Source organism: Gobio gobio (genome assembly GCF_949357685.1).
Source record: "Gobio gobio genome assembly, chromosome: 18".
Lineage (NCBI taxonomy): Eukaryota > Metazoa > Chordata > Actinopteri > Cypriniformes > Gobionidae > Gobio > Gobio gobio.
The window spans coordinates 31,855,304-31,872,111 of record NC_137111.1 but is presented as its reverse complement, the minus strand read 5'-3'; the positions used below and the strand labels follow the sequence as shown (position 1 = coordinate 31,872,111).

Sequence of the window (16,808 nt, the reverse complement as noted above, 5' to 3'; positions counted from 1 at the left end):
CATTATATTCAGACACAAAGACAAACATCAATAAAATATTATAATGTTTAACGATGAGACAGTAGACATGTAATGCCTGCAGAATAACAATACAAGAAAGCCATACTGGGTCACAAATGAGTCATAACTGCACAGTACTAGATAACATAAACCCAAACTAGTTAAAACATGTAACCAGCAAACTGCACATTTGCCCATTCTCAAACAAAGATAGATTTAGCTGACATTTCTGACAACTTTTTCACATTGGTTCCCAAAGTGAGTGGTCAGGGGGGAAAAGAGATGCAAACAGGACCCATCCATGCAGAGCTTGTTCCCCACACATGCAATCACGATGCTCTATTCACACCACTGACATGTGTACTCACCATTGCCACGAGTGGTGGCAGTTCGGGTGGTTTGTTTGGGTGGAGGAGCGGAGACCTGCTTATTGGTGGTCTTGGTTACCTTTTTACCCCCTGCTTGGCCCCCTTTCTTCACACCTGAGTTTGTGGCCTCACCAGAGGGTTTTGGGAGTGTGGTCTGGTGTTTTTTAGTAGGGGTTTTTGGAGCGGCTGACTCACTGGCCTTTGGGCTGCGCTTGCTGACATTCTTCTCTACAGAGCACAGAGGAGCAGAGCACCCTAAACTGTTATTGACTCAGAGGACTCTAATAACACAGCTGTGATCATGTCAGCACATAGCCAAATAGAATAGAGCATTGAACTCTAAATACTAATTGGATAAGCTACATTCGAAGCCATTTTAACACACAAATATGACCACACATTCTATAATATTGATTCAAGTAGCGACAATAAACACCCTACTGTAAGGCTTATGAACTATATTAATTGGCTGACAAACGATATATATTCTCATATATAATGACATATGATTTTATTCAGCAAGGGTGCAATAAATTGATCAAAAGTGACAGTAAAGACTTTCACATTGTTACAAAAGTTTTATATTTTTAATAAATGCTGTTTTATTGAACTTTACATTCATCAAAGAATCATGAAAAAAAGTACAACATAAGATTTTTTTCTTGCGCATCAAATCAGCATATGATTTCTGAAGGATCATGTGACACTTAAAGGAACACGCCACTATTTTTGAAAATAGGCTCATTTTCCAAAACCCCCTAGAGTTAAACAGTTGAGTTTTACTGTTTTCGAATCCATTCAGCTGATCTCTGGGTCTGGCGGTAGCATTTTTAGCATAGCTTAGCATAGATCGTTTAATCTGATTAGACCGTTAGCATCATAATTTTCATTTTCCGTCGGTCTTAGTATGCGATGTAACTACAGAAGAGTCAAGTTTTAAATATGAAAAATACCGAAAAATCCGTTAGATGCTAACGGTCTAATCCGATTCAATTATCTATGCTAAGCTATGCTAAAAGTGCTACCGCCAGTCGGAGATCGGTTGAATGGATTTGAAAACAGTAAAACTCAACTGTTTAACTCTAGGGGATTTGGAAAATGAGCCTATTTTCAAAAATAGTGGCGTGTTCCTTTAAGTGTCACATGATCCTTCAGAAATCATATGCTGATTTGGTGCGCAAGAAAAAAATCTTATGTTGAAAAGTCGTAATTTTTTTTCATGATTCTTTGTTGAATGTAAAATTCAATAAAACAGCATTTATTACAAATATAAAACTTTAAACCCAACTGTTTTACTCTAGGGGAGTTGGAAAATGAGCCTATTTTCAAAAAAAGTGGCGTGTTCCTTTAAGACTGGAGTAATGATGCTGTTATTTTAAATAAAAAATAAATGCAGCCTTGGTGAGCAGAAAAATACATCTTTCAAAAACATCTTGCCAACTGTGTGTGTATAATTATTATTAATTGTATTAAAGGGTTAGTTCACCCAAAAATGAAAATTCTGTCATTAATTACTTACCCTCATGTCGTTCGACACCCGTAAGACCTCCGTTCATCTTCGGAACACAAATGAAGATATTTTAGTTGAAATCTGATGGCTCTGAAAGGCCTCCATTGGCACAATGCACTTTACACTCTCAAGACCCTTAAAAGGTACTAAAGACGTTGTTACAAAGTCCATCTCACTACAGTGGTTATAAAATAACTTTATGAATCGGCGAGAATAGTTTTTGTGCGCAAAAAAACCCTAAATAACAACTTACATAGTGATGACGATTTCAAAACAAGGCATCATGAAGCTTCGAAGCGTTATGAATCAGTGAGCCGAATCATGATTCGGATCGCGTGTCAAACCGCCAAACTGCTGGAATTTGGCGATTCAAACCGCAGAATCGACTCGCTGATTCATAACGCTTCGAAGCTTCATGATGCCTTGTTTTGAAATCGTCATCACTATGCAAGTCGTTATTTAGGGTTTTTTTGCACACAAAAAACTATTCTCGCCGATTCATAAAGTTATTTTAGAACCACTGTAGTGAGATGGACTTTGTAACAACGTCTTTACACTCTCAAGACCCTTAAAAGGTACTAAAGTGCATTGTGCCAATGGAGAGCCTTTCAGAGCCATCAGATTTCAACTAAAATATCTTCATTTGTGTTCCGAAGATGAACAGAGGTCTAACGGGTGTCGAACGACATGAGGGTAAGTAATTAATGACAGAATTTTCATTTTTGGGTGAACTAACCCTTTAATTTAACTGATTTATTAAACATTGGTCTTATGATGTTGGTGCCGTTTTACAATGGGTGTTCTTCCACACAGCATCTATTCCCCACAGCCTCTTCAAAATTAACGCCATGAAGAATAAAGTATTTTCATTGGTGGGAGGAAAAGGGATTGAAACAATTACAGAATTGTTGTAGAACATTAAAGAGGCAGAAATGATAAAAATAATCGTGTAGTTGACGTTTCTCTTGCATATCTCATGACTGTGCCCACAACTTCTGCCCACAGCTTATGATAAATAAAAAAAATCCAAAATGATGTCAGTCTAAACGGCACATTACCCATTAATGAATGGCTTCAATACAAAGCATATCAAAAATAATATACAGCACATTAGACACTCGTGGGCATCTCACAGACTTCAACAGGAACAAAAGAACCTTCTCAGGAAATGTCAATGTCCTCCAAATAACTTCATTTGTAAGGTTTATTAAAAACTTCACCACATTTCCAGCACATTTCACTGAACAAGATAAAGCTGTTGCTCTAAAGCTGCTCACACTTCCTCTAAATAACGCAGTTTATTCTCTATTATGACCGACAGTCTTTATCACCCCATTTTGATATACTGTTCTTTGTACACACGTTAATTTCACTTATGTTCCGCCATAATGATATATGAAATACGGACAGTGTGATGTACAGAAATTAAACAGCAACAAAACACTGTGAAGACACTTCACAAAACTACAACAAAAACATGCTGCAAAACCTATGAAAGGACCCTCCAGTTAGATATTATCGGTGTGTTGAAGACTCAAACATCTTTATTTTGCCCAGTTTTGCTGGATTAAACAGGAAACTGTACCTTCTGGTTCCTCTGCCACTGCCGCCAAGTCTGCTTTTTCTTCAGGGACCAGTTCTGGTGTTTCAATGTCCACTTTGACCTTTTCAGTAACTCCACTGGGCACTGCATGACCATTCAAGGTCTCTGTGTTCAAAGGATCATCTAAAGATAGGCAAACATGTCTCAGTTATCATGGAACCAATGCCTGGTATAGCATGCCTGCTATACAGTAAAAACAATTTTGTTGCATTTAAATCATTCTGCAGATGTTCGTACAAAAAGTGCTTTGTGTTTCCCATGGAAGACTAAGAGCTCAATAGATCGGACTGTTATTTTCCGAAAAGCACTACATATGAAAGTATTAGTGAAAGACTTTACTCTGAGCCAGAAGATTGGGAAGGATTTTGCTGTTCTCACATGGAGAGGAAGTCAATTTCATCATTTTGAATGTGTGTGAACAGCAAGTCCAGGAAGTTCTTAGCTTTTATTATATGGATAACATAAATTAAAGCTATATAATGAAAAACATGGTAGAACAAAATAATAATCTTGAATTGCTAAAACTCCTTGTGCTTCTCATTTCTTTATGGTAACTGTGGCTATGGTCACATATTTTTCTTCTACTGAAGGTTGGTACCATAGTACAATAGATTAAAGATCGCATCCGATAACCACTGCACACGTGAAGTACTGAGATGCTTATTTCACTGTTTAACCTAATTTAAACATGGGTTGATGCAGGAAACTTCCTTTATAGTGTATAATAAATCAATTTCTCATATTTATAACGAATCATTCCTTTAATTTCACAGAAAACAGCTCAGCATCACAATCATTTGCTTGATTTAAAATCTCACCTTGGTCTAGTATAATGACACCTTTTCTTATGAGCTCTTCTCGAGTTTGCCTGGTGGATATTTTCCTCTCCAGAACTATAAAGACGAAGGACATATCAAGATATTATTATATTAAGACCACTATATGGTTACTATGGTTCACAGAGTTCAGTAAAAGTGAAGGCAGCTGCCAGCTGTAATATGTTGTGTAATACATTTTATGATCCATGTCTACCATATCCATCCAACATAAATCACCACTTGAATGTCATGCTGCATGATGTAACTTTCATGAAGTTGTGAGGAAGCATCAAGAAAAGCCAAGAGAGTATCAATGAGATAACAGCATTCTAAATAGGTGCTGGTCATTTAATTACAATATCATCAAAAGTTGATTTATTTCACTAATTCCATTCAAAAAGTGAAACTTGTATATTATATTCATTCATTACACACAGACTGATATATTTCAAATGTTTATTTCTTTTCATTTTGATGATTATAACTGACAACTAAGGAAAATCCCAAATTCAGTATCTCAGAAAATTAGAATATTACTTAAGACCAATACAAAGAAAGGATTTTTAGAAATCTTGGCCAACTGAAAAGTATGAACACGAAATGTATGAGCATGTACAGCAGTCGGGGCTCCTTTTGCCTGAATTACTGCAGCAATGCGGCGTGGCATGGAGTCGATCAGTCTGTGGCACTGCTCAGGTGTTATGAGAGCCCAGGTTGCTCTGATAGTGGCCTTCAGCTCTTATGTATTGTTGGGACTGGCATCCAACAATATATCAGTCTGTGTGTAATGAATTAATATAATATACAAGTTTCACTTTTTGAATGGAATTAGTTAAATAAATCAACTTTTTGATGATATTCTAATTTTATGACCAGCACCTGTACATAGTTGGATGTATTGTCCCAAGCATAAACATTCAAGCAAAATGCTATTAATAAATAGGGATATACCTTTGGAGAGGTCCTGAAACTTATCACTGGTCCTCTTCTTTCTCCATTTCCAAGGTTTAAAGATTTTGCCTAGTGAAGAGAGCTTTCCTCCCTTTCCTTTCAGCGGAGGAGACTGCGAGCTTCCCACCACCACATCACAGTTGGCCAGAGAAGATTTTTCCAGACCGTCCACTAAAAGTGAATCAAAGCAAGAAGGAATGAGAACATTGAATGAAATGAATTTAAAAAAAATCTCAGCTGACCCCTTAACAATGGAAAATAGCCAACAGGTTTTTACAACAGGAAATACTTGTGTGAATGAATGTTTCTGACCAAAACAATTGACATTAAGGCACCCTAAGCAGCAAGAACAACTAGCTGGCATTTTCCATGAATAGCATGCAAAATCATTCAAGAGCCTGAAACTATTAAAAAAAATACAAATAAAAGTGGTAAAAACTTAAAGAAATTAATAATTTCATTTAAGGACACATTAAATTGTTGAGTAAAGACATTTGTTTATGTTACAAAAGATTGTTATTTAAAATAAATTCTGTTCATTTGAACTTTCTATTCATTGAAGAATCCACACAATCAATTTCCCCCAAAAAAAGTTCAACATTGATAAAATATTTCTTGATCACTAAATCAGCACATTAAAAAGGTTTCTGAAGGATCATGTGACTGCAAACTTCTGAATGATAGTTTACTGTACATGCATTTAAAAATACTGTATTTATATTGCAACCCTGTTACCAAAACTTTAGATGAATGGATTGCAATATATTAATAGTAATAGGCCTAAATTAAGCTGGATGGTTTGTAGTTACAGATAAAATATCCATTTCCATTTCCACTTCCCATACATTTCTTGGATTATTTTTTTTTCTTAAAATAACTTTATACTAGATAATTCATGACTTTTTTTAGTAGTAAAGAAATTGGGGTTTGCGCTTCTAAATTTTTAAAAGAGGCATGGAACATGGCTGATCATGGAAAGAGCCTACTACAAGCATATTCCAATAAGGCCCTGTTTACACCTGGTATTAAGATGCGTTTTGGTCGATCGGATCACAAGTAGACAAGGGAGACACATACCCGTTCACTTTTGTCCACTTTCAACCACTTCTGTTCTGATTTCTTCGAGGGGAGGGTCTATATAGGTGGGTAAATAGGTGGTATATAGGTGGGTTTTCAGATCTTTCGATCTAATGGACGAAATAAGCTTGCACAATTTACATGTGAAGACGCACGGAGATGACAGAAAAACATACAAAGAGCAGAAGCTTTCGTTTCTGCTCTGATAGCTGCAAGACCAATGCTGGATGCTGTGAGTGCATTTTAGAAATCAGGAATTGTGAGAGAACATTGTGCTTGGTTTTTTTGTCTTCAAACCAAACTTGGGTCTTCAGCCGTCAAAGTTTAAATGCTGCCAGGCTAGCGCGCTTCCCATAATGTTTACGCATTAGGTCAGTAGGAGGAGAGTAGGTGTAGATGTTCGAACATATGAGAGTCTACACTACAAAAGCAACCCGGTCAAATATGTTTTATGAATATGAAGTGGTCAAAAGTGGACAAGCTCAAAAAGTTTTAGACTCTGTTTACACCTGTACTTAGCGGCATTGACTTGTGATCCAACACTTGTGAACAAAACGTATCTTAATATCAGGTGTAAACAGGGCCTCAGTCAACCAAAACCCTTGAACAGATCGATTATTTTAGTTTAGGTGCTCACTTGAAGTGTAAGGTTTGCAATTGTGATTCAGCCATGAATTGAACTCTCTTCCACCCCACCCTGACCCCCACATCATTGTCTTCTTTTGGCAAGCTAAGAAGAAGAGAATCTTTTTCCACATGACCCACGCAGGGAGATTAAACCCGTTCATCAAACATAATCCAACGGAACAGCAGATTTAAAGACACAGGCACACCTTGCCAGATGAAGTGTAAAAATCACAAGAGCATTTCCACATGGCTAAATGAGATCAAAGAACTGAGAACAATAAACAGAGTCAGGCTTCAAAGCAGTGAGACCGTTTATCATTTCAAGAAATGCATACACACATTGTTCTCTATAGAATTACAGTAGAGACCTGGGTCAGTGTGAGAGTTTGTCATTGTTATGAGAACTGTGGTATTAAAGAAATTTATAAAAACAACAAGGGAGTCAGTCACCCTTTAAGGGACAGTTCACAAAAAAATATATATATTTTTGGCAGTTTTTTTCCATACATTGAAAATCAATGGTGTCCACTGTTGTTTGGACTCCCAATATTTCTCAAATTCTTTTTTGTTCCACATAAGTTATAAAGCACTGTAAAAAAATAAAAAATAAAATTTGTAGTTGTGAAACATACTCCAATAATCTTTGTTTTATTTACAAGAAAATACTATTACAGACTTTTTTACAAAAAAAAAATTTAATTCAATGTATTACTTGACATTTCTGTGTTATAATTTGTTCACCTTTTTTTCAGTGATGTCAGGAAGGACATGGAAGTGAGTAAATTATTAAATACATTCTTTTTTTGTTGTTGCAAACTATCCCTTTAAATGATCCAGAGAGGAGAAGGGAACTTCCTGGCTCTTGAGTCTGAACTATGAGATTTTATAACTTGTTGTTTCTAATTACTTGACATTTACCACACATTTCCAATGATTGAAGTAGTTCACTCCAGGTGTCCTTAAGGTTTCATAAGATCCTAGATGCAAGGTAGATTTGCTGTCGCGATGCAGAAAACAGTGTCTTCTCAGCATGTCGACAACAAAAACCAAAATCTTCCAGACTTCAACTACAGCTACGACTATAGTGTTCGAGGGCGGGTCAAATTAGACATTGTTGTTCTCAGGCAGCCAATGAAGATCATAGGCTGACATTATGCAAACTAGTTACAAACCTACGTAGCTTCGTGTAGCAAGTAAGACTATAATTACTGACAACTTCTTTCAGGCAGTTTCGAATGAGTTCTTTCTTTGTATAAGGAGCGGCGATACTGACCGCATATTTTAAAAGATAAGATATTTGTCAATTATGCTCAGGATCTGATGCTCAAATCCTCCACTATTGTCCTGTCAGTCATCTCTCCTTACTCTCGTCATGTAATAAGTGAAATCCGACTCCTGCTGCACTTCGCTGCGACTACGCAGCTTGTGCTTTTTGGAGCAGAGCAGATTACAATTGTAGCATCCGTTGTCCAACTGGACTAAATGTGTTCTAACTTCTTTTTAACTTTTCATCAATGAATCCTGAAAAAAGCATAATAGGTTCCAAAAAAATATTGAGCAGCAAAACTGTTTCCAACATTGATAACAGAGATTCAAACCAGCATATTATTCATTCATTCATTCATTCATTCATTTCATTCATTCATTCATTCTTTAGGTTAAAAACTCATTGAGATTAAAATCTCTTTTACAAGAGTGACCTGGCCAAGAAAGCAGCTACAACAATAACATAAACATCCAAATACAAATACACATCAAAACAGAAAAACACAAATCAAGGATCCCAACAGCAATTTACCAAAGGCTAAAACACATAATCTGTTAAAAGTAACTTGGGTTAGTTCACCCAAAAATGAAAATTCTGTCATTAATTACTCGTCATCAAGACCTTTGTTCATCTTCGGAACACAAATTAAGATATTTTTGATGAAATCCAAAAGCTCTCTTACCCCTCCATAGACAGCAATATAATTAACATTTTCAAGGCTCAGAAAGGTAAAAACATTGAACCATTGTAGTCACATGGACTATTTTAACAACCTTAATTTTATGAAGCGACAAGAATACTTTTTGTGTGCAAAAACAAACAAAAATAACAACTTTATTCTCGCCGGTGTCAGTATCCAACAAAGTTTAAGTTGTAAACAGTGCAGCACTTCGGAGTTCTACGGCATCCGATGCTGTTGATGCGAGTACCACGACGTATGCGTGTGATGATGACGCAGGACCTGGCCAACGTAAACTGCGTAGGAGACTGGCACAGGCTAGAACGAAATTGTTGAATAAAGTCGTTACAAAAACACTCATCGCTTCTTAAAATTAAGGTTGAACCACTGAAGTCACATAGACTATTTTAACAATGTTTTTACTACCTTACTGAGCCTTGAAAGTGTTCATTATATTGCAGTCTATGGAGGGGTCCGAGAGCTCTCGGATTTCATCAAAAAGATCTTAATTTATGTTCCGAAGATGAACGAAGGTCTTACAGGTTTCGAACGACATGAGGGTGAGTAATACTAATTCATTTTCATTTTTGGGTGAACTAACCCTTTAAACTACTTTAGTGATGGAAGCATAGTAAGCTTTAAGATGTTTTGTAAATTATTTCAAGCAGAAGAAGCATAATTATTTAAAGCCTTTTTTTCTTAGCTCTGTACGAACCCGAGGAACTTTAAGATATAACAAAAAATTTGAACGAAGATTGTAGCAAACGTTTGTATTAGAAAAGCTGAGTGACAAGTAAGATGGAGTTAGACCAAAAATAGACTTATAAGATATACTGTAATATCAGGAAGATTCTTTGGTAGAGCTTTTGAATTTGAAAAAAAAAAAAAGATGATTCTGTATTTAAAACCAGTTTAAGTTGACATAGACAAGACTGTACAATAATCAAATGCTTGAAGCAATAAATAGCAGTGTCGTCTGAATAAATATGGTACATGGCATCGGGAATGTTATCACAAATATTATTAACAAGGAAAATAAAATGAGTCCCAGAACAGAACCCTGAGGGACACCTTTAGATACTGACAAAACAGATGAGGTACAATCCTTTAAAAACACACACTGTGTTCTCGCTGAAAGTTAGTTGGCAAACCATTTGATAGCATTTTCTGAGAGACCAACAATGGCGAGTCTTTTTAAAAGGATGTCATGATCAACTGTGTCAAAAAGCCTTCGATAAATCAAGAAAAAGAGCTGAACAAATTTGTTTACAGTCCAAGGCATTAATAATATAACTTTCATAGCAGCTCTGACAATGCTATTAGAATGATTTCTGAAGGATCATGTGACTGAAGACTGGAGTAATGTCCAATTTAAAAGAATTATTTTAAATTGTAATAATATTTCATAAATTAAATTTTTTTCTGTATTTTTGATCAAATAAATGCATGATTGATACGCATGAGAAACTTCTTTCAAAAACTTTAAAACCTTCTTTTTACCGGTACTGTACATCATGAAGTACAAAAACTGATCAGCAACCAGAATATTTTTCACACAGAAATGTTTTAGACCGAAACATGAAGCCTGTTTTTCACACAGCATGGAGGGATTTCATTAGCGGACACATGTCATAGGAATGTGCTAGATAGCATATCTGTGGTTTTTCACCACCATCATGAGGATGCCAAAGCACCTCTTCACTAATCAATTCTCCCCAAGGAGCCACAGACCCTAAACTTCATTGGCCTGTCAACAGCCAGTTGGCCTCTGATTGGATTATTAATAGAATGTGTTACTCCCAGAACTCCCAGTGATGAGCGCAGTCCCGGAGATCAAACCTCAGAGGATCAAGCACATTGAAAACAAAGAGGGCACCATTTAACAACTGAGCAAGTAGAATTCCTTGCAAAACAAAGGGGGAGGTTGCAGAACGAAAGTAGAGCTACACTTTTCTATTTTTTTATTGCTTTATAACAATCAATGCATCTATAACCTCACTTTGGTGTCAGTATCAAACTGGCATGTAAATGATTTCAACGGCATTATAGGGTAAGTTCACCCAAAATTGAAATTTACTCACCCTCATATTGTTCTGAACCCGCAAGACTTAAGATATTTTAAACCCTTTCACACCCCCAGTTATGTATAGTTTACACATGATTTAGGCATTTATTCATGATTAAATTTGAATAAAAGCCTAAATTCAATCGATTCATCATATAAAGCGATCCAGTCTCTTCAGAAAGTTTGGACTAAATCGCTCAATTCATATGGATTAGTTTTATGATCTCTTTATGAACTTTTTGAAGTGACAAAGTGGTATTTGTGTGGACTGTCAATGGAGGGACAGAAAGCTCTCAGATTTCATTAAATTATCTTAATTTATTTATTTATTATTATTCAGCACCAGAACGACCAGGCACAGGAACAGTTTCTTCCCTCAGGCAATCCATCTCATGAACACTTCACAATAAACGAGAAACTCACACATGTACACACACACACACACACACACACGCGCGCACAGAATTGTACATTCCTTTTATTCACTTATTTTTAACACACTTTTTTACATTTCTAATTTAAACCTAAAATACGTGTACATAGTATGTTGCTTATATAATTTATTTTTAATTTGTATATTGTGTCTTTGCTATTTTGCACATTGTTTATATATTGTTATTTTTTTTATTATCTGTGTCTTGTCACTGTCATTCTGTGCACTGTGGAGCTTCTGTCACTACAACAAATTCCTAGTATGTGTAAAAATACCTGGCAATAAAGCTCATTCTGATTCTGATTCATTTTTGTTTCTAAGATGAACGAAAGTCTTATGGGATTGGAAGGACACAAGTGTGAGTAAATGATGAGAGATTTTACATTTTGGGGGACTATCCCTTTAAGATGTTTTAGAGTCAATACTAAACTACTAAAGACTACTAAGTTCCAATTCAGTGTGAATCAGTTGTTCAAAAAAGAAACGATTCAAACTCTAATTCATCTCCAATTTGTATATATATAGCTATATGTTTCAACAAAATTATATATTTCATTAAAGCCACAATATGTAACCTTTCGCTGCTAGAGATCGCTTATTCAAAACAAAAGCGTAGCTTGGTGATGCCTTGATTTCGCAGAGATTTTATTATGCCGCGGACGGCTGCTTTTGCTTCTTCCGCTCATGCGTATGTGAGATAACACAGTGCTGTATATCCAAACAGTTGCTCACCTGTCTAATAAAACACATATATATTAAAGCATCTCTGGTGTTTCCATGGTTTCTACAAAATAAAACCAGAAACCGAGGGTAACGCGGGTATGATGTAATTGATAGAAGACGCATGGACACGGTTCATGTCCTGGTTAAAGTTACTTATTTCTCTGAATTTAAACATTCTTGGAAATATTTGGGATAATGTAAGTCAACAAAATATATAACATTGTTCTAGTGGTTGTTTGGATATTTTAATCCAAACATCTTACATATTGTGCCTTTAATTTGTATTTTTATATTAGTGCATAATTTAAAATTACTATAAATTTGTCCTTGTGTTCATTTATTGAAAAAAAAAGGTGAAAAACACCCTGATTTGAGTCTTGGCTAAATTGGTAGTTTGAATGAAACGATGGTTGCAGAGCAAATACATGATATAAGATATAGCCTATTGAATATCACCAAAATGAAAAAAAATCATCCAGATCTATATTGTGGCAAAACTGCTACAAATATGGTTATGAATCGCATTTGAGTTTGTACAGCTGACGGAATTGCTCACTTCCTCTTTTATATGGGGAGGCTACTGAAAATGCATCAAACATGACAAATAATCATGAGGACCTGAAAACAAAAGAAATCAGTTATTAAAACCTCTAAGGCTTCCAAGAGGCATGTGAGACTTAACTGTTAAAAAAGTTCACAGGGGTCATATTTTAGTGCAGCTCATAGCAACATCCCTGAAAGCATATTTCTTACAGAACAATCACACATTTGACTTGCCTTATACTTCTAAAAAAAAAATACAAAGCAGCTGTAAAGAAAGATCACTGTCTCAATGCTTTTTTTTTTTTTTGTAAAGTGAGCAGGGGGTTTCAAACCGTATGATGCCATGGACCCCCAAAAATGACAAACCTTTTATGAGGGACCCCCTTCCAAAAATACATCTATATATTTTTATAAACTTTTAGATAAATAGTAAGTGTGACATTATAAATGCAACACATTGTTTCCAAATTTAAATTGGCTATACTTAAATGTTGGCTGTATAAATAATTTTTAAATGAAAATTTTTTTGTATAAACAACTTTCACAATAAATGTATGTAAGCAGCTTACGTACTGTGTTAAGAGTACTGCCTTACAACCCCAGTGAGCAAGATAAATGGGACTTTAGTGAGAGAAAAAAAAAAATCACAAGAAAGATACAAAGCAAACACATACAATTCTGTAAAGTATGTGCGGCAAGAAAGGAGAGAAACATTTAGAAATGAAACCGTTAATGTTTGGTAGACTTTAACCATTTTTTTTTTGCTTTGTCTTTTTAATTCTCTGAAATTTTCTGTGGACCCCTTAAAACCTTCTGGAGGACCCCTGGGGGTCCCCGGATCCCAGTTTGAAAACCCCTGAGCTAGTCAACAAATAAGCAGAAGACGTTTATAAACGCGTTAAAGTTGCAACCTGTTTTTGACAACGGGTAAGCGCATTAAGGCAACAGCGAATGCTAAATCTAGCTTTGTATTAAAATTTGCATGCAGCATATGCATACCACACCCCCAGTTCCTTATGATACCAGGGAAAAAGCAAAAGGGCCAATTTCAGTCAACACTTTGTTCCCCTATTGACAGAAAGGAAATGCCTATGATTGCAAGGGCCTTTCCTATAAAATGATTCAAAAGAACAAGACAGAAAACAGCACTAATGGTTTCTGGATCTAATTGAGAAGTACAAATCATTCAGTGCCATACAACCAAATCTTTGCTTTGTCAAAATTATATTCAGTTTTCATTTCTGTGGCCTTTCACATCCAGTACAGTTGCTTATTTAAAAGCATCATATGCATGCATGCTGTTCATGAAAACACAATAACATCTGATCAACCTTCTTTTAAGAGCTGGTAAACTGATAGCAATAGAAGCTTTTATAGCACTCTGGCAATAATGGAAATTATGGGGAAATGAAGGTAGCAGCAAGTCTCGTGATTCAACACTTGATTCAGAAAGAAGCTTAAGATTACAACCACAGTGCATTGTGGAGTACTTGCTTGAAATGTTGCTATTGTAATTTGATTGTAGCACATACTAAAACACTTCATTGACTGTTTCTTGTTTTAAATAAATAATTTAAAATCAACAGTCTCCAGAGAAGCTGCCGAACTTAACTATAAAAAAATATAGTGATGTTACTAGGAGAATAGTTTGCCAATTCTAATTGAATCTTCCATAAATAAGATAGGCTATTTGAAGTATGAATTCGCCTAAGACAAGTTGTCTTTAAATAGCCTACATTCAACACATATTACATGTATTGGTTTTACATATTTCCACTGCAAGGTAACAACAGCTAAAGAATAAACGCAACTATCATTTTACTTTCTTTTTTTACATTGTACACTCTGACCAGAATTAGGAAGTACATTCTATCATATCTTACGACAAACGAGAGCAAAAGAACAGTGAAACAAACATTTCCTGAATGCACGAGTCATTACATTTGTTTCTTCGTCCTCTTCGAGGGAGGATGTTACAGTTAACTATTCCATCAACACAAACGCCTCAATTCGCCGAAAGATGAGCGTGACAAAGTCCCACTTGTTGATCGTTTACATTGCACGCGCCACGCGATAAGCCAAAATCCACGCGCTTGCTTCGAATATTATAATGGGAGCGTTTTGGTTGGTCATGTCGCGTAGATAGCAGATTAAGTCAAAGCCAATGTGCAAACACACAAACTTGAAAATGAACTTGGTTTTCGAATCGGACTTAAAGCTCTAAAAAGTCACGTCTTCCCTGCCTATGCGTTTATTGGGATAGCGGTGAGGGCGAGTAAACAGTGAGTCACTGAACAAGCTCTTTAGACACTTACCGCTCGTTCTCTGAGACAAGCTGGAGACAGACGTCTGGCCCATGTCGATCTTCAATGGGCCGCTAAACAATAATCATACGACGCCCCAAGAACTTGTGCAACAAAGCCCAATCGATCGACATAACAGGAGACTCATTTCCCTCCTCCAACTCTGAGATCTGCTTCTTAAAAGAGATTTTCCATACTTTGTGAACTCGCAAGAAACGCAACCGAGCTACGAGTCTCCGGATTTAAATGCCTGTCATTCCTTTTTTTGCATATTGTAAGCAGTCAGAGGTCATAAGGAGGAAGTTTTCAAGCCCCTCCTCGCTTCAGCCCTGCTTAAAGCATGGAAATGTATGTTGCTAATATAAACGTGTTGGCCAAAAGTGACATCATTAGAAATGACTGTGGTGCCTGTGCTATTTTCGACTAGACTGCTTTACTGTATATTAAAAAACGTGGTTTATTTTGTTGATAATGTCTTTTGCTAACTGTTTTGCTAACTTTTGATCAAGAAATGACGGTGTGAATGTTTCCTGAGTGTTATACTTGTAATTAAAGAGAGTCTAACTATAAAGTTGTATAAAATATGTATACTAAAGATCATTCATTAATGATGATTTCAAGACCTGAACGTTTGAATTAAAATGTATGCCCTGGCCTTATTGTTGAAAGTCAATTTCTGAATAGACATTTACCTTAATATTGACCTTCAATAGCGGGGCACGTTGTCACACTGGAACTGGCCTTTAAACAGGCTGCCAAATGCTTTCCGCAAAATTTAAACAATATAGAAATATGTAAATTAATAATATAAAAAAAAAAGTAAACCGTAGCATACAAAAATAACATTGGCAACTGTGTTTAAAATAACAAATGATATAAATTCATTCCATTTAAAATCAGTGACAACTTGCCAAAGCCTGACTTAATTGAAAATGCCATTGTTTTGAGAACACTGTTCAACCTTTCAGCTAAAATGTAACTTCATTATACAGTTGACACTGAGTGAATGTCATTGTGGTTGTTCACAATAGACCATATTTAAGGTTTGACCGCTTTAGGTGATTGAAACCAACATCTAAAGAGAGAGCTAAAGAAAACACAAGTATGAAATTAGACTATTGACTCAAAACCTAATAGTTACTAAGATACCTTCCTTGTGACACCTTCCATTTCTCCTTTACATCCCATGATTAATTAATAATATAAATATCCATTTTTTAATAACAAAACAATAGGTTGTACAGTGCCAAATGCTAACGCTGCTTTAATCTTTAAGTTTTCTTGCGGCTATTGCTTTGCTTCCTGCAAAAGAGGCCAAAAGCCTCACAGACTTAGGGCCTGCCCTGCACTCCCTCCCACAACCCCCTCTTCCAAAGCAGAAATGGTGGGTGGGATTCAGAGCAGGAAGTCTTACGGAAACACGCCAACTCTAGAGATGTGAGCTATTGTTTCACGCACAGCTATGCTGAATGTTCTCATCAAGTATGAGCTCTCCACCCCTTCCCCTCCTTCCTGAAGGTCCTCCTCACAGCCCAGAGTACAAGCAGCTGCAAATAGTGTGATTTGTTGATGTAATCTTTGCATCATTTGATTTTAATTATTGAAATTAATAATTTTTTATTCAAGAGGGGTGACATAATAGGTTTAGTATAAAGGTCACAAATAGGGGAAGTTAATAACTGCAGAGCTACTGAATGAACCACTGTACAGCGAGACAAAGCTAGTTAATCTAAAGCAGTGGTTGTCAATCAGGGAGCCAGTGCCCACTAGTGGGCCTCAGGATGATTAAAATGAATAAATTGTTATTAATATATTTGCAATCTAACATTTAAATTAAAATT

The 16,808-nt window shown here is 36.0% G+C and overlaps 1 protein-coding gene across 6 annotated transcripts in view; it reads right to left on the bottom strand.

Moving 5' to 3' along the window:
• The window catches only part of phactr2 (phosphatase and actin regulator 2), a 47,568-nt gene that overhangs the window by 14,303 nt on the left and 16,457 nt on the right, over positions 1 to 16,808 (bottom strand). For 2 of the 6 annotated variants that reach the window (XM_079843641.1, XM_079843643.1), the window contains exons 2-5: positions 5,251 to 5,421; positions 4,300 to 4,374; positions 3,464 to 3,604; positions 369 to 596 (exon numbers count right to left, since the gene is read on the bottom strand). In XM_079843641.1, coding sequence (XP_079699767.1) covers positions 369 to 596; positions 3,464 to 3,604; positions 4,300 to 4,374; positions 5,251 to 5,421 — 615 coding nt within the window. Of the gene's footprint in view, positions 1 to 368; positions 597 to 3,463; positions 3,605 to 4,299; positions 4,375 to 5,250; positions 5,422 to 14,979; positions 15,308 to 16,808 lie in introns of those variants that run through there. The other 4 variants (XM_079843644.1, XM_079843646.1, XM_079843642.1 and 1 more) reach the window with 3 other exon arrangements.